At 37.4% G+C, this 16,400-nt stretch overlaps 1 protein-coding gene across 4 annotated transcripts in view; it reads right to left on the bottom strand.

Annotated features, from left to right (window-relative positions):
• Nucleotides 1-1,829: 1,829 nt before the first annotated feature.
• LOC133546504 (homeobox-containing protein 1-like) overlaps nt 1,830-16,400 on the bottom strand; it is a 39,847-nt gene continuing 25,276 nt past the window's right edge. Inside the window, exons 4-9 of one of the 4 annotated variants that reach the window (XM_061892297.1) lie at nt 14,550-14,700; nt 9,558-9,640; nt 9,368-9,463; nt 9,182-9,276; nt 2,492-2,575; nt 1,830-2,435 (exon numbers count right to left, since the gene is read on the bottom strand). In XM_061892297.1, coding sequence (XP_061748281.1) covers nt 2,178-2,435; nt 2,492-2,575; nt 9,182-9,276; nt 9,368-9,463; nt 9,558-9,640; nt 14,550-14,700 — 767 coding nt within the window. In that variant the 3' untranslated portion in view covers nt 1,830-2,177. The remainder of the gene's footprint in view (nt 2,436-2,491; nt 2,576-9,181; nt 9,277-9,367; nt 9,464-9,557; nt 9,641-14,549; nt 14,701-16,400) is intronic. The other 3 variants (XM_061892296.1, XM_061892288.1, XM_061892279.1) reach the window with 3 other exon arrangements.

Here is a 16,400-nt window from a genome sequence, read left to right on the forward strand (position 1 = left end):
AAGTAACATTACAGTACTGTAACTAAATGTTGGAGTAGAACTGTAAGTACACATTACAGTACTTTATGTATTACAGTATAACTAACAGATTACAGGACTGTAACTATGTATTGGAGTAGAACTGTAACTATACATTACAGTACTGTAACTATGTAGTACAGATAGATAGATAGTACTTTATTGATTCCTTCAGGAAAATTAAAAATTATAGTAGAACTGTAAGTACACATTACAGTACTTTATGTATAACAGTATAACTTCCAGATTACAGTACTGTAACTAGGTATTGGAGTAGAACTGTAACCATACATTACAGTACTGTAACTAGGTATTGCAGTAAAACTGTAAGTACATATTAGAGTACATATTATTGTTATGGAAGCAAAGAAAGGACAATTAGCATGTTTTACTTTCATTATTTCCATTTAAGACGTCATCAAGTTTACTCCTAAAAGCTCCATTCAAATCTCTTCTGTGATTAGAGTTCAGATTGTATTGAATCTGAACTGAGGGAGAAAACGTTCAAATATAAAATCTATTTGTATTTTTTTTTCTATTTGGGTTTAAATTCATAATTAAATGAATACAAAAATGTATTTCAAGCAAAATGTGTTATTCCAATATTTTTTAACTATTATTTTCACTACTCGGCAGAAAAAAAATACTGCATTATTTGTCATTTTCTTGTGAGTTTATGTTTATGCAGGAAATTTAGAAATTTTCCCACCAAAATAACAACTTTATTCTCATAACCCTACTAGTTTTTCATAAAAAGTTCATATTTTTAATAATAATATAAGAATAATTAAAAAAAAAAAAAATCATAATTTCTTTGCTTCCATGACAAAAGCTTAATTGGGGCGGAGTCATTTTGTCAGGTCACATGATCCAACCTCCATTTTCTGTAGGACAAATATATACATACTGTATATATATATATATATATATATGTATACACATATACATATATATATATATATACATACATACACGTGTATATACACGTATACATATATATACATGTATACATCTATACACATATATATACATATACACATATATATATATATATATATATATATATATATATATATATATATATATATATATATACACACACGTATACATATACATATATATATAGAAATATATATATATATATATATATACACACATACATACACAAATACATGTATACATATATAAGTACATACATATATATAAATGTACATATATACATATAAGTATATATATACATATACACACACTTATGCACAAATATACATATAAACATTCATATGCATACACACATATATATATATATATATGTATGTAAATGTGTGTGTGTATATATGTATATATACTTATATATACATATACACACATATGCACAAATATACATATAAACATTCATATACATACACACATATATATATGTATGTAAATGTGTGTGTGTGTATATATACTTATATATACATATACACACATATATATACAGAGACACATACAGTATATATACATATCTATACAGATTATATATATATATATATACACATACTACTGTATATATACACATATACATATATACACACTTACATACACTTTATATACACTCACTCATAATATATACATGTATGTATATATATACATGTTTATAAATATACACACATGTATATATACGTATATATGTACACATATAAACGTATATATATATATATATATATATATATATATATATATATATATACACACACACACAGTATATATATATATGTATATATATATATATACACATATCTAAATATACATACATATATATATATATATACATATAGACATATCTACACATTCTATTATATATAGCTACACATATGCAGATGTACATACATTGTAATATACATAATGTATGTATGTATATATGTTTTTATATATATATGTATATATACACATTTTTAAAAAAGCTTAAATTTGAGGCTGCAAAGTTGTGATCACAGTGAAGACGCGGAACCTTCTGGAAGGTTCTTCAGTCATCAGAGGAACATTAGAACTTTCTTTCACTCTTAAAATGGAGGACGTCTTGGTAGAGGAACAAAGGTTGGTGGTTGGAGGTCAGGTCAGGTCATAATAGGTCAAGTGGGGTCATGAGGTTTCTCACACTTTGACGTCATTTCCGCCCATCAGTCGTCAATCACCTCAGTCTTGACGCCATGAACCACACCGAGCTCCGCCTCCTCTCCCTGATCGCCAGCCGCCATCTCCGGGGGCTCGGTCAGCGCGACGGCGGCCTCGTCCTGGTTGGACGGCGACAGGGGCGACCAGGAGACGCCTGCCGCGGAAACGAGGGAGCGGCCAATCACGGGGCCGCCGCCCCTCTGCCCGGACACGCCTCCTCGGGTGGCCAGGGTGGCCAACCAGCTGGGGAGCAGCGTGGGAACCTGTGGGAGGAGAAAGTTACTTCCTGTGAGGTCACGTGATTGTGGGCGGGTCCTACCTGGGTGGGCAGTGACAGGTCGGCTCGAGTGAAGGCGAACGGCCGGGCGGCGACTCGCTTGTCAAACAAAGTCACGTCGCAGCTCTGAAACGTCACACAAATAATGTGTATTCATGCTAATGCTAGGGCTAAAGTTGTGATTTAAAAAAATATTCCTTCTATATTGGATGAGAAAATGTATTCAAAGTTCAATTTCAATATTTTCTACCACTTAAAACTTTCTGAAAAATACTTAGAGCTCAGACTAAGACTGACATTGTTAGCTGCTTCTTGCTGGCAGTTTTTTACTATTACAAAACGACAGATGTGTGTTTGTCTCACAGCTGTCATTCACTACAAAACTAAGTCATTATGAAAAGTCATAATATTGCTAAATTATTTTACAGTAAATTTGTAAGATTGAAATTTAAAAAAAAGATAATTTTACCAGAATAAAATTCAACATTCGGAGAATTTTCTTGCACAATTTCAACCTTTTTTGCTTCCAAAAATGACAACCAGTCATAAATTTAAAAGCCTAGTAAGTAATATATTACGAGAACAGTTATGATCAAAAGGTTCATTTTCAAGAAAAAAGTCAGAATGATACGAATTATTTTACGAAAAAAAACTATTCCTAAAAATCAAATGCCGACGATTAAGTCAAACATTTCAAAATCGAACTTTATTCTCATTACATTAAGACATTTTTCAGGTTATATTTTTCTTGAAAATATTTGTTTTGATATCGCGATAATGCTTCAATAGAACTTCATTTCATGGAATTTTTTTCTCACTTTTTTCACCCTTAAAAAAACCCTTATTGTCCTAATTTTACAGCGTAGTATCACCAAAATTATTTTCCTAACCAAAAAAGTCACAACATTACGTTCAAAAGCCTAATTTTCAAGAATAGTCTTGTCACGTATTCTTAAATTTTACAAGAAAAAAATACTGAACGTTCTTGGCTTTCGGAAACAAGTTTTACGAAATGATAATAAAGTAGAGTTGTAAAATTAACACTTAAAGAGAAGGTCATTTTACCAGAATAAAATCTAACATTAGGAATTTTTTCTTGCACAATTTCAACCTTTTTTGTTTCCAAAAATGACAAATAATCGTAAGTGTAAAGCAAAGTAAGTTACAATCTTAGGAGAAGTCACGATCAAAAGGTTCATTTTCATTAAAAAAGTCAGAATGTTACAAATTATATTACGAAAAAAATATATATTCATAGAAATCAAATTCCGACGATTAAGTCAAACATTTCAAAATCGAACTTTATTCTCATTACATTAAGACATTTTTCGGGTTATATTTTTCTTGAAAATATTTATTTTGGTATCGCAATAATGCTTCAATAGAACTTCATTTCATGGAATTTTTTTCCCCACTTTTTTCACCCTTAAAAAAACCCTTATTGTCGTAATTTTACAGCGTAGTATCACCAAAATTATTTTCCTAACCAAAAAAGTCACAACATTACGTTCAAAATCCTAATTTTCAAGAATAGTCTTGTCACGTATTCTTAAATATTACAAGAAAAAAATACTGAACGTTCTTGGCTTTTGGAAACAAGTTTTACGAAATGATAGTAAAGTAGAGTTGTAAAATTAACACTTAAAAAGAAGGTAATTTTACCAGAATAAAATCTAACATTAGGAATTTTTTCTTGCACAATTTCAACCTTTTTTGTTTCCAAAAATGACAAATAGTCGTAAGTGTAAAGCAAAGTAAGTTACAATCTTAAGAAAACAGTCACGATCAAAAGGTTCATTTTCATTAAAAAAGTCAGAATGTTACAAATTATATTACGAAAAAAATATATATTCATAGAAATCAAATTCCGACGATTAAGTCAAACATTTCAAAATCGAACTTTATTCTCATTACATTAAGACATTTTTCGGGGTATATTTTTCTTGAAAATATTTATTTTGGTATCGCAATAATGCTTCAATAGAACTTCATTTCATGGAATTTTTTTCCTCACTTTTTTCACCCTTTAAAAAACCCTTATTGTCGTAATTTCTTCCTCCAAACACGACGAGTTGAGTTTATACCAAAAAGTTCTATTTTGGTTTCATCTGACCACATGACATTCTCCCAATCCTCTGCTGTATCATTCATGTATCCATTTTGGTATAAACTCAACTCGTCGTGTTTGGAGGAAGAAGAATACTGAGTTGCATCCCAAGAACACCACACCTACTGTGAAGCATGGGGGTGGAAACATCATGCTTTGGGGCTGTTTTTCTGCTAAGGGGACAGGACGATTGATCCGTGTTAACGGGGAACATTATCAGCAGACCTATGTAAGCGTCAATATATACCTTGATGGTGCAGAAAAAAGACCATATATTTTTTTAACCGATTTCCGAACTCTAAATGGGTGAATTTTGGTGAATTAAACGCCTTTCTGTTTATCGCGCTGGAGGCGATGACGTAAAAATGTGACATCGCCGAGGTAACACACCCGCCATTTTCATTTTCAACACATTACAAACACCGGGTCTCAACTCTGTTATTTTCCGTTTTTTTGACAATTTTTTTGGAACCTTGGAGACATCATGCCTCGACGGTGTGTTGTCGGAGGGTGTAACAACACTAACAGGGAGGGATTCAAGTTGCACCACTGGCCCGAAGATGCCAAAGTGTCTGCCGCCAGACCCCCATTGAATGTGCCAGAGTGTCTCCACATTTTACCGGCGATGCTAAGACAGACATGGCACAGAAATGTATGGATAACCTGCAGATGCATTTGCAATGATAAAGTCAACGAAATCACAAAGGTGAGTTTTGTTGATGTTGACTTATGTGCTAATCAGACATATTTGGTCGCGGCGTGACTGCCAGCTAATCGATGCTAACATGCTACGCTAATCAATGCTAACATGCTATTTACCGGCGGTGCTAAAGCAGACATGGTACAGAGATGTATGGATAACCTGCAGATGCATTTGCAACGATAGTCAACGAAATCACAAAGGTGAGTTTTGTTGATGTTGACTGCCAGCTAATCGATGCTAACATGCTACGCTAATCGATGCTAACATGCTATTTACCGGCGGTGCTAAAGCAGACATGGTACAGAGATGTATGGATAACCTGTAGATGCATTTGCAACTATATTACGTTTCCTCCCACCCACATTTAATGCGAAAAAAACACTTACCAATCGACTGATTTAAGTTGCTCCAGTGTCACGAGATGTGAAAGTCCTGATCGTTTGGTCCGCACATTTTACCGGCGATGCTAACGCAGCTATTCGGCCATGCTATGGCTATGAATAGCGTCAATAGCTATTCGCTCAATAGCTTCCGTTTCTTCTTCAATACTTTCATACTCCAACTATCTGTTTCAATACATGCGTAATCTGTTGAATCGCTTAAGTCGCTGAAATCCGAGTTTGAATCCTAGCTAATGTCGCTATATCTTGCTGTGGTATTCCCATTGTTTGTTTACATTGGCAGCACTGTGTGACGTCACAGAGAAATGGATAGTGGTTTCGAAGATAGCGAAAATAAGGCACTTTAAAGCTTTATTTAGGGATATTCCGAGCCCGGTAAAATTTTGAAAAAAAACTTCAAAAAATACAACAAGCCACTGGGAACTGATTGTTATTGTTTTTAACCCTTTTGAAATTGTGATAATGTTCCCCTTTAAGGAAAGAATGAATGGGGCCATGTATCGTGAGATTTTGAGCCAAAACCTCCTTCCATCAGTGAGAGCTTTGAATGGTTGACCAAATACTTATTTTCCACCATAATTTACAAATAAATTATTTAAAATTCCTACAATGTGAATTCCTGGATTTTTTTTCACATTCTGTCTCTCACAGTTGAAGTGTACCTATGATGAAAATTACAGACCTCTGTCATCATTTTAAGAGGGAGAACTTGCACAATCGCTGGCTGACTAAATACTTTTTTGCCCCACAGTAAGAGGCCATAAGACCCCAATTCAGCAGTGTACAACATTTTGGAAAAAAGAGCTAAAAAGGTGCTGTATGTGTGGACACTAAGCCTTTAGAGCATGGGTGTCAAACTCTGGCCCGCCGTGTAATTTCATTTGGCCCGTGAGGCAATATCAAATTAGCATTAGAGCTGGCCCGTCGGTATTATACTCACACTTGCCAACCCTCCTGATTTTCCAGGGAGACTCCCGAAGTTCAGTGCCCCTCCCGAAATTTTCCCAGGGCAACCATTCTCCCGAATTTCTCCCCGGACAACAATATTGGGGTCGTGCCTTACAGGCACAGCCTTTAGCGTTCTCCACAACCTGTCGTTACGTCTGCTTTTCCTCCATACAAACAGCGTGCCGGCCAAGTCACATAATATATGCGGCTTGTACATACACACACACACAAAAGTGAATGCAACGCATATTTGATCAACAGCTATACAGGTCACACTGAAAGTGGCCGTATAAACAACTTTAACACTGTTACAAATATGCGCCACACTGTGAACCCTGACCAGACAAGAATGACAAACACAATTCGGGAGAACAACCGCACTGAAACACAACATGAACACAACAGAACAAATACCCAGAACCCCTTGCAGCACTAACTCACCCCCCAACCCCGACCACCTCATTATTTTATTTTCAAATTTATTAGCTAGTGGAAAAAAGTTAATGTTGATATTTACTTCAGAAGGCTGCAAATACAAAAGAGGCATTACATTTTTTTATTTAAATGTTATTTCTGTGATGTTCTTTCGTTTGTTTTTTGAAAGTTGATTTTGCACTATTAGGGTATATAAGCGTTGTTAAAGCAAATGAGTGTAGCAAACTGAGCAATAATGAACGTTTTATTCATTCACTTTCTCTTGCTACTTCAAGGCTTGAATGTTTGATTCATTCCTTATTGTTATTTTACTTTCAATATTTTACTTTATTGGCCTTTGGAAAAAGTTTATTTTGATATTTACCTCAGAAGGCTGCAAATAGAAAAGAGGCATTCAATTTTTATTTACATTTTTATTTTATATGCCATTGATATTTTGTAATTATTGTTATTATTATTTGAAACTCAAATTTGCATGTCACTATGAAGTTATATAAGCCTTTCTTGTTCAATATTCAATGCAAAACTTGTTTGGGTCCCTATTAAAAGGTTAATTTGTTCAACCTTGGCCCACGGCTTTGTTCAGTTTTAAATTTTGGCCCACTCTGTATTTGAGTTTGACACCCCTGCTTTAGAGGTTTTAATCTGATATTTTTATGAGAATGATTGCTCTTACTTTTTCCACCCTTAAAAAACCCTAATTGTCATAATTTTACAGCGTAGTATCCCGGGAATTATGTTTTTTTAACGAATACAGTCACACCATTACGAAGAGAAGCTTAATTTTCAAGATGAACCCTGTCATGTAAAAGTAAAAAAAAGTGAATTATGACAATAATGTCCCAATATCGGATGTTGTTGACTTTAATAGACATCCATCCATCCATCATCTGCCGCTTATCCGAGGTCGGGTCGCGGGGGCAACAGCCTAAGCAGGGAAGCCCAGACTTCCCTCTCCCCAGCCACTTCGTCTAGCTCTTCCCGGGGGATCCCGAGGCGTTCCCAGGCCAGCCGGGAGACATAGTCTTCCCAACGTGTCCTGGGTCTTCCCCGTGGCCTCCTACCAGCTGGACGTGCCCTAAACACCTCCCTAGGGAGGCGTTCGGGTGGCATCCTGACCAGATGCCCGAGCCACCTCATCTGGCTCCTCTCGATGTGAAGGAGCAGCGGCTTTACTTTGAGTTCCTCCCGGATGGCAGAGATTCTCGCCCTATCTCTAAGGGAGAGACCCAAACTCATTTCGGCCGCTTGTACCCGTGATCTTATCCTTTCGGTCATGACCCAAAGCTCATGACCATAGGTGAGGATGGGAACGTAGATTGACCGGTAAATTGAGAGCTTTGCCTTCCGGCTCAGCTCCTTCTTCACCACAACGGATCGATACAACGTCCGCATTACTGAAGACGCCGCACCGATCCGCCTGTCGATCTCACGATCCACTCTTCCCCCACTCGTGAAAAAGACTCCTAGGTACTTGGAGCAGGGTCTCCTCCCCAACCCGGAGATGGCACTCCACCCTTTTCCGGGCGAGAACCATGGACTCGGACTTGGAGGTGCTGATTCTCATTTCGGCTGCGAACCGATCCAGTGAGAGCCGAAGATCCCGGCCAGATGAAGCCATCAGGACTACATCATCTGCAAAAAGCAAAGACCTAATCCCGTGGCCACCAAACCGGATCCCCTCAACGCCTAGAAATTCTGTCCATAAAAGTTATGAACAGAATCGGTGACAAAGGACAGCCTTGGCGGAGTCCAACCCTCACTGGAAACGTGTCCGACTTACTGCCGGCAATGCGGACCAAGCTCTGACACTGATCATACAGGGATCGGACCGCCACAATAAGACAGTCCGGTACCCCATACTCTCTGAGCACTCCCAACAGGACTTCCCGAGGGACACGGTTGAATGCCTTCTCCAAGTCCACAAAGCACATGTAGACTGGTTGGGCAAACTCCCATGCACCCTCAAGAACCCTGCCGAGAGTATAGAGCTGGTCCACAGTTTTACGACCAGGACGAAAACCAATAGCCATTTGTTTTTAAATACGCGGTTGAAGGCGAATATTTTGTTTTAATCACAGCTTTTTGGTGCTAAGATCTACGACTGTGTGGGTCAGGAAATGTTCCTTCCTGGTTACCTGTTCGGGGAAGTCGCTGGCGTCCACCTCGTCGCTATTGGACTGACCTCCTGGGCTTTGGACGTCGATGCCGTGGCTCTCCAAGATGGCTGCTTCTTCAAAAGACACAATAGCTCCTCACAGTATTTTGGGCGCGACGAACCGAAACGTATTTTCCGTCGGGACGGCGGCGGAGGTGGGCGTTACCGATGTTGGCTCGCCTCTTCAGGTCTTTGCGGTGGTTGGCGAACCAGTTGTAGACCTTCAGCGACGTCACCTTCTCAAAGTCTTGCAGCTTCTTTCCTGAACATACACATATAAACACATAAACAAACACATATACACGTTTTCCTGGATGCCAAGGACCAGGAGGGGATTGGGTTGGAAAATGACCGACCTGGTTTTTGAATGACGGCGTTGCAGGCGGCGGCGATCTCCTCCCTTCTGGCTTCATCAGGATACTGATTATCACTGAAGTAGCTGAGAGCACACACACACACACTGGTGGTTATCACTCGGAATGGGGACCAAGTTTTTGTTCAGGACTTGTGGGGACCACCCTTTCTACAGGTTGTGGAGGCATGAAAACAATGAGGTAAAATGGCCACTGCCCAGTTAGCTCATACACGTCTTTAAAGGGGAACATTATCACCAAACCTATGCAAGCGTCAATATATACCTTGATGTTGCAGAAAAAAAGACCATGTATTTTTTTAACCGATTTCCGAACTCTAAATGGGTGAATTTTGGCAAATTAAATTATCGGTCTTTTAGCGATGATGTCGGAACGTCATTTTCAAAACATTACAAACACCGGGTCTCAGCTCTGTTATTTTCCGTTTTTTCTGGAACCTTGGAGACATCATGCCTGGTGGGTGTGTTGTCGGAGGGTGTAACAACACTAACAGGGAGGGATTCAAGTTGCACCACTGGCAAGAAATCTGCCGCCAGACCCCCATTGAATGTGCCAGAGTGTCTTCACATTTGACCGGCGATGCTAAGACAAATGGCACAGAGATGTACGGATAACCTGCAGATGCATTTGCAACGATTAAGTCGACGAAATCACGAAGGTGAGTGTTGTTGACTTATGTGCTAATCAGACATATTTTGGTCACGGTTCTTAGCCGCGACGTAAAGCTACAAAACGGATAAGAAAAGATTTGAACAATTTGAAAGAAATACCAAAAGGCAAAAGAATTTGATGACAAAATGAGTAAACTGCAAAAACTGAAATCTAAGTACGATTAAATATCTCAAATAAGGGTGATATTTGTATTATTTTCTGTCTGATAAGATCATTTTTCTCACCAAGCAGATTTTATGTCCGAGTGTTTTATTTGTGTTAAGGGTTTTGGTCCGAAATGATCTCAGTAAGATATTACTGCTTGTAGCTGAGATTTTATGACCTATATTGAGTAAAACATGCTTGAAACTAGAATATGAACTGATGCAAAGCTGTGTCATTAACACTCACAATAAAAAACTACTTTTTAAAGTAATAATTTCTTATTTTAAGCATGAAAAACATATCATTATGTCAAGATAATGGCACTAGCATTTACTCATTTAAGAATATTGTTCAACATATTGAGCAAAAAGGTCTATCTTTTTTTCCAATGTTAGCTAATCGAAGCTAACATGCTACGCTAATCGATGCTAACATGCTATTTACGCTAGCTGTATGTACATTTGAAACTAGATACCCACATTTAATGCGAAACAAACATTTACTAATCGATGGATTTAAGTTGCTCCGGTGCCACAAGATGCTAAAGTCCTGACCGTTTGGTCCGCACATTTTACCGGCGATGCTAATAAGGCAGCCATGCTATGGGCCACTTCATTAGGTACACCCATGTTATGGCCGAATAGCATCAATAGCTATTCGCTTCAATTTCTTCTTCAATTTCATTTTCGCTATCTGCCTCCATACTCCGACCATCTGTTTCAATACATGTGTAATCTGTTGAATCGCTTAAACCGCTGTAATCCGAGTCTGAATCCGAGCTAAGGTCGCTATATCTTGCTGTGGTAAGCGCCATGTTGTTTGTATTGGCAGCCCTGTATGACGTCACAGGGAAATGGACAGTCGCATCGCAAATAGCGAAAATCAAAAACTTTAAAGCTTTTTTTTAGGGATATTCCGGGAGGTGTAAAATTTTGAAAAAAACTTCGAAAAATAAAACAAGCCACTGAAAACTGATTTTTATTGTTTTTAACCCTTTTGAAATTGTGATAATGTTCCCCTTTAAATCTCTGGATTGATGAAGTAATGTGCTGATCAGACTTACTGGGGACCCTGGGGGGAGGGGGGGAGTGAATATGGTTCATGGGCACCAAATGTAAAAAATGTTTGCATAATTCACACACATTTGTACGTGACTACTGAGGACCTTTAAAAAAAAAAAAGTGATTAACTATACACGGAAGAAGTGTGAGCAGAGCAGCAAGTGTAGTACCAGTTAGGGCCCGATGAGGGGGCTGCTGTGCTCAAACTAACCAGCAAAACATGTTTCATGTGCCAAAGCTTAAAGGGGAACATTATCAGCAGACCTATGTAAGCGTCAATATATACCTTGATGGTGCAGAAAAAAGACCATCTATTTTTTTAACCGATTTCCGAACTCTAAATGGGTGAATTTTGGCCAATTAAACGCCTTTCTGTTTATCGTGCTGGAGGCGATGACGTCAGAATGTGACGTCGCCGAGGCAACACAGCCGCCATTTTCATTTTCAACACATTACAAACACCGGGTCTCAGCTCTGTTATTTTCCGTTTTTTTGACTATTTTTTGGAACCTTGGAGACATCATGCCTCGTCAGTGTGTTGTCGGAGGGTGTAACAACACTAACGGGGAGGGATTCAAGTTGCACCACTGGCCCGAAGATGCCAAAGTGTCTGCCGCCAGACCCCCATTGAATGTGCCAGAGTGTCTCCACATTTGACCGGCGATGCTAAGACAGACATGGCACAGAGATGTATGGATAACCTGTAGATGCATTTGCAACGATAGTCAACGAAATCACAAAAGTGAGTTTTGTTGGTGTTGACGGCCAGCTAATCGATGCTAACATGCTACGCTAATCGATGCTAACATGCTATTTACCGGCGGTGCTAAAGCAGACATGGCACAGAGATGTATGGATAACCTGCAGATGCATTTGCAACTATATTATGTTTACTTCCACCCACATTTAATGCGAAACACACACTTACCAATCGACGGATTTAAGTTGCTCCAGTGTCAAGAGATGCGAAAGTCCTGATCGTTTGGTCCGCACATTTTACCGGCGATGCTAACGCAGCTATTCGGCCATGCTATGGTTATGAATAGTATCAATAGCTATTCGCTCAATAGCTTCAGTTTCTTCTTCAATACTTTCATACTCCAACCATCTGTTTCAATACATGCGTAATCTGTTGAATCGCTTAAATCGCTAAAATCCGAGTTTGAATCCGAGCTAATGTCGCTATATCTTGCTGTGGTATTCGCCATTGTTTGTTTACATTGGCGGCACTGTGTGACGTCACAGGGAAATGGATAATGGTTTCGAAGATAGCGAAAATAAGGCACTTTAAAGCTTTATTTAGTGATATTCCGAGACCGGTAAAATTTAGAAAAAAAATTCAAAAAATACAACAAGCCACTGGGAACTGATTTTTATTGTTTTTAACCCTTTTGAAATTGTGATAATGTTCCCCTTTAAAAATCACTTAGGCATCTTCACAATGGATCTGACTATCATTTAATAAGGTGTCCCTTTAGGGGGACCTGCTTTTTTGTCCCCATACCGTCAGAGGTCCTCTAAAGGTGACTGTGTAAACAGAGCGATGTCCCCATTAAGTAAGGCTTCTAATTACCTTTTAACCTTATTTACCTTTTATTTACCCTTTACCTTCTTTTAACATCCTTTACCTTTATTTAACTTTTTTTTTAACCTCCTTTTACCAGCTATTTACCTTTTTTTACATTATATGTATCTCCTTTGGGCTTCTCTTTCTCTTCTTTTACCTATTTTAACCTTATTTAACCTTTTTAGACCTTCTATTTATCTCCTTTTGGGGGCGGCATAGCTCGGTTGGTAGAGCGGCCGTGCCAGCAACTTGAGGGTTGCAGGTTCGATTCCCGCTTCCGCCATCCTAGTCACTGCCGCTGTGTCCTTGGGCAAGGCACTTTACCCACCTGCTCCCAGTGCCACCCACACTGCTTTAAATGTAACTTAGATATTGGGTTTCACTATGTAAAGCGCTTTGAGTCACTAGAGAAAAGCGCTATATAAATATAATTCACTTCACTTCCTTTTGGCTTCTGTTTCCCAATGGTAAATTTATTTATTCTTTATTTTTTTTAAACTTTCTATTTATCTTCTTTTGGCTTCTCTTTACCTTATTTTGCCTTCTTTAACCTTATTTTACTTTCTATTTAACTCATTTAGGTTACTATTTACATGTTTTTACTTTCTCTTACCTGTATTTTGACCTTCTATCGAACTACATTTTGTCTCCCATTAACTTTTAACCTTGTTTTACCTTTTATTTACTCTTTGCCTTCTTTAACCTTATTTTACTTTCTATTTAACTCATTTAGGTTTCTATTTACATTTTTTTACCTTCTCTTACCTGTATTTTGACCTTCTATCGAACTACATTTTGTCTCCCATTAACTTTTAACCTTGTTTTACCTTTTATTTACTCTTTGCCTTCTTTAACCTTATTTTACTTTCTATTTAACTCATTTAGGTTTCTATTTACATTTTTTTACCTTCTCTTACCTGTATTTTTACCTTCTATTGAACTACAATTTGTCTCCCATTAACTTTTAACCTTCTTTTTCCTTTTATTTACTCTTTGCCTTCTTTACCATACTTTACCTTTATTTAACTTGTTTACCTTCTTTTATCTTTTTTTTAACTTTTTTTTTAACTACTTTAACTTTTTTTTTACGTTATATTTATCTTTTATACATCTTCTATCTATCTTTTATTACCTTCAATGTATCCTTAGCCTTTTATTTAACTTGTTTTAGCTTTTTTAACCTTTTATTTACCGTTTACATTTTTTAACCATCTATTTAACTTGTTTTACCTTCTAGTTACCTTTTTTTTAACCTTCTTTTAACATCTAAATGAAGCTTTTTTTCTAATAGTATTAACCGATTAATCATTGCAGCCCTCGTCTTTTTAAAAAGATTTCTGTGTGTATAAGTACTTTTAGAGCACACTCTACAATACCAAGATAATAATGACAACTGTGTCGTTGTGGCTTGTGCAGCCCTTTGAGACACTTGTGATTTAGGGCTATATAAGTAAACAATTGATTGATTGATTGATCATTTTGGTCACAATAAGCACAATTTTCTTATTGTTATTTTTAGCCGTTCTTTACCTTTCCATAACGGCCAGACACTCCTTCTTCCAGGTGAATCTGTTCCCCCGTCGCAGGCGGAAGGCCCCGGGGGTGAATGTGGGCGGGGCTTGGTGCCATTCCATCATGTCCTCCAGGGCCAGCGGGGCGGCTCGCATGGCCAGCGTAGCTCCTGGTCAACCACACAATAGTTTCTTTACATCAACATGTGTTGTAGTATTGGGAACGATCCAAAACCAAGCTAAGGGATGAGCGATATTATAATCATCGACGGATAAAGGCAATTACGACGCCACATCGACCGATTCCGATAATGGAAAAAAACTAACGTTAAAATGAGCCGGTGATAAGATGATTTGATAAGTCGCCTTAAAATTAACGTGGAGATTTATCGAAGCAGCCAAACGCTGCAAAGCCAAGACTTGGAGTTATTAGCCGCGACGTAAAGCTACAAAACGGATAAGAAAAGATTTGAACCGTTTGAAAGAAATGAGTAAACTGCAAAAACTGAAATCTAAGTAAGATTAAATATCTCAAATAAGGGTGATATTTGCTTATTTTCTGTCTGATAAGATCATTTTTCTCCCTAAGCAGATTTTATGTTCGAGTGTTTTACTTGTTTTAAGGGTTTTGGTCCGAAATGATCTCAGTAAGATATTACTGCTTGTAGCTGAGATTTTATGACCTATATTGAGTAAAACATGCTTGAAACTAGAATATTAACTGTAGCAAAGCTGTGTCATTAACACACAATAAAAGACTACTTTTTTAAAGTAATAATTTCTTATTTCAAGCATGAAAAACATATCATTATGCTAAGATAATGGAACTAGCATCTACTCATATTTTTCAACATATCGAGCAAAGAGTTCTCTATTTTTTTTTCTAGCGTAGGCTTAAATTTAGCGTATGCCTTTGGTAAGTGCCGGAGTGAGAAGAGGTTTTAAAATAATTAGCGCATGCTTGCCTTTACCGCATGCCTTTGGTAAGTGCCGGAGTGAGAAGAGGTTTTAAATTAATTAGCGCCCCGGCGGCAATTCAAGGAAATAAGGTATTTCCTGTATTTTATATTATTTCTTTGAACTGTTTTATATTTAATTTTTTTTTATCCTGTAAAGCATCTTTGAGTATTCATAAAAGCGCTATACCAAATAAAATGTGAAGTGAAGTGAATTATATTTATATAGCGCTTTTCTCTAGTGACTCAAAGTGCTTTACATAGTGAAACCCAATATCTAAGTTACATTTAAACCAGTGTGGGTGGCACAGGGAGCAGGTGGCTAAAGTGTCTTGCCCAAGGACACAACGGCAGTGACTAGGATGGCGGAAGCGGGAATCGAACCTGCAACCCTCAAGTTGCTGGCACGGCCACTCTACCAACCGAGCTATGAGTAAAACATGCTTGAGACTAGAATATTAACTGTAGCAAAGCTGTGTCATCATCACTCGCAATAAAAAAACTACTTTTTTAAAGTAATAATTTCTTATTTCAAGCATGAAAAACATATCATTATGTCAAGATAATGGAACTAGCATTTACTCATTTTTTTCAAGTTCTTTATTTTTTTTTCTACCAAGAAAAGTTTTATTAGTGAGAAAATACTTATTTTAAGCTATTTTTGGGTTCATTGAGGTTAGCTGATTTTACTTGTTTAGGAAAGTCTTCAAAAGCCGAAATTTCTTGTTCTATTGGCAGCTAATTTTGTTTAGTTCAAATAAAATACCCCTCATTTTTGTATTTTTTTTCTTATTTTTGAATGCTGACTTTTTGCAGTGTCGATGTTTAACTTCACTGTTCATCTGTTAGGGTAATTGAAGACTGAATTGTCAATAAGTACGATTTTGGGTGTGAATAGTTGTGTATTCTGAGAT

This window comes from Nerophis ophidion, linkage group LG02 (genome assembly GCF_033978795.1).
Source record: "Nerophis ophidion isolate RoL-2023_Sa linkage group LG02, RoL_Noph_v1.0, whole genome shotgun sequence".
Taxonomy (NCBI): Eukaryota; Metazoa; Chordata; class Actinopteri; order Syngnathiformes; family Syngnathidae; genus Nerophis; species Nerophis ophidion.